General features: G+C 47.9%; 1 protein-coding gene across 1 annotated transcript; it reads left to right on the top strand.

Moving 5' to 3' along the window:
• Positions 1-1,425: 1,425 nt before the first annotated feature.
• Positions 1,426-1,551, top strand: LOC104613947 (guanine nucleotide-binding protein G(I)/G(S)/G(O) subunit gamma-11; the record flags this gene model as incomplete). Its single annotated transcript, XM_010288272.1, has 1 exon — positions 1,426-1,551. A coding segment is annotated over one exon (126 nt), but the record flags the coding sequence as incomplete, so codon positions are not given.
• Positions 1,552-1,896: the final 345 nt, after the last annotated feature.

Below are 1,896 nucleotides of genomic sequence, written 5' to 3'. Positions count from 1 at the left end.
GCACAAAGAGGAAATACCCTTCTGAATAATTTTTTGAATGAATATCTGAATGTATATTTAAGCAGACATTTTTTTCTTATATGTGAAAAAGATCCTGATAGTGCTGACTGAAGTAAAACAAACCCTGGTCCTGCATAGACTTCAGAGCACAGCTTTACTATGGCATAAGGTACTCCAATGTGAATGAACAGGATTTGCAAGGCACAGAAGAGCAAGGCATGTGTAATGGGATTTGTAGGTCCAAATTCTTCTTTCCTGTAAGGCAGCTAGAGGTGGTTAGACCTTATTTTATGCACCGTTTAATTAGGAATTAACTCTGAGTTCTTTCTGGTGACTTAAAGCTTAATTTTGCACAGGGCACGTTCTGTTGGTCCGCGATACAGCAGGTAAATTCATTGGTTCTCTTGCCATAATTTTACCTATGGAGTAAAATATAATTAACAAAGAAGGCAAGGGGCCTTAAATTAGAAATACTAGTCATCTTGTGGCTGGCCAGCAGCTGGTTCCTGCTGCTGACTCCGCACTGCTGTGCCTCTGCAGGGATTGCGGGTAGGAAGGGAGGAGGTGGGGACAGAGCTGGGAGCTTGTCCTCGGACGTTTCAGGTATTCGAGCCCCTGAGGACAGTTTCTGCTGACATAGGAAAGGGAAACAAGAAGTGTGCCTGGACGAGGATCTTGCGGAGCTGATGGGGCCCGCTTGTGCATCCCAGGCTCCGCAGACAGTTAGTACTGTGCTGCATGTGCTCCTGTCTCAGTGAACACAAAGCAAACCCATTTCTTCTTCCCAAGCGGGTTCTGTGCAGGCTTACCTACATCACTGCTAGTTTGCTATGAATGTCATGCAAAGTGTCATGCATATTATGTTCTCTCATAACGCAATAGGCTGTTTTATTAACTGTTGTTTGAAATAACCCCAGGTAGCCTGTAAGTAAATTGTCTTTCCTAGTCAGGTCTTTACTTCCATTGCTTTTAGAGAACCGGAAGGTGAGAATTTGTATTAACGCTGAAAAATCATTACTGAATGTTTTGTTTGGGAAAAACACGTGAAGTCATAAATACTTTGAATTGAAAGTTACTGGCACGGAAGCCATTGACCGTAAGTTGTGCTGATGCCGGGGGAGAGTGTGATCAGCAGCTTAATAAACATACATCGGCTAATTTAAAAAAACGCAAGTTTCACTGTGCAGCAGTGTGCTGTGCTGAGTGGCGTATACATTCCCAGTGACACTCACATGTTCTGTGAATACTGGGCTGTGAAAAAGTGGAAGGTGTGCGTCTGCACACGCTTAGTGCTGGCTCTGTGGTCAGATCTTTAGTATTTGATGGGAAGGTAGATGAGAGGAAGAAGGATGTGAATTCACTGGTTCTGATGTGCACGGTGAGCTCCGGCCGTAACGCAGCCGCTTCTCTCTTCTTTCACTCGAGGTGTCCAAGTGCTCCGAAGAGATCAAGAACTACATCGAGGAGCGGTCGGGCGAGGACCCGCTGGTGAAGGGGGTTCCCGAAGACAAGAACCCCTTCAAGGAGAAGGGAGGCTGTGTCATCGCTTAGGAAAACGAACCCGGCGCTGCCACCGGAGCAGACACTCTTCGTGTACCTGTAGGGAGTCACTAGCGTGTCCCCACCGCCGCCAGCCCTTGTTGAACGAGCACAGGATCGGATTTCCTTTTTTATTTTTTTCCTTACAAAAATAAAGAAACCAACCCGAAAGCTGCCGAGACCCGCTCGGTCGCTCGGCGGGGCCGGCTGCCCCCCCCCCCCCGCCGTGCCCGTCCCGCGGCTGGGACGGCTCCTTTCGCTTCGCGGCGCCGCTTTCGCCTCCGCTTCCTCGGTTGCTTCCTGGCTTTAAAGAAAACCTGCATTCGTTCGTTGGCATTAAAGAAAACCTGCCCGTAA

Source organism: Phaethon lepturus, unplaced genomic scaffold, assembly GCF_000687285.1.
Source record: "Phaethon lepturus isolate BGI_N335 unplaced genomic scaffold, ASM68728v1 scaffold32645, whole genome shotgun sequence".
NCBI classification, from domain to species: domain Eukaryota; kingdom Metazoa; phylum Chordata; class Aves; order Phaethontiformes; family Phaethontidae; genus Phaethon; species Phaethon lepturus.
The sequence above is the reverse complement of the archived record's forward strand: the minus strand, read 5'-3'. Positions and strand labels throughout refer to the sequence as shown.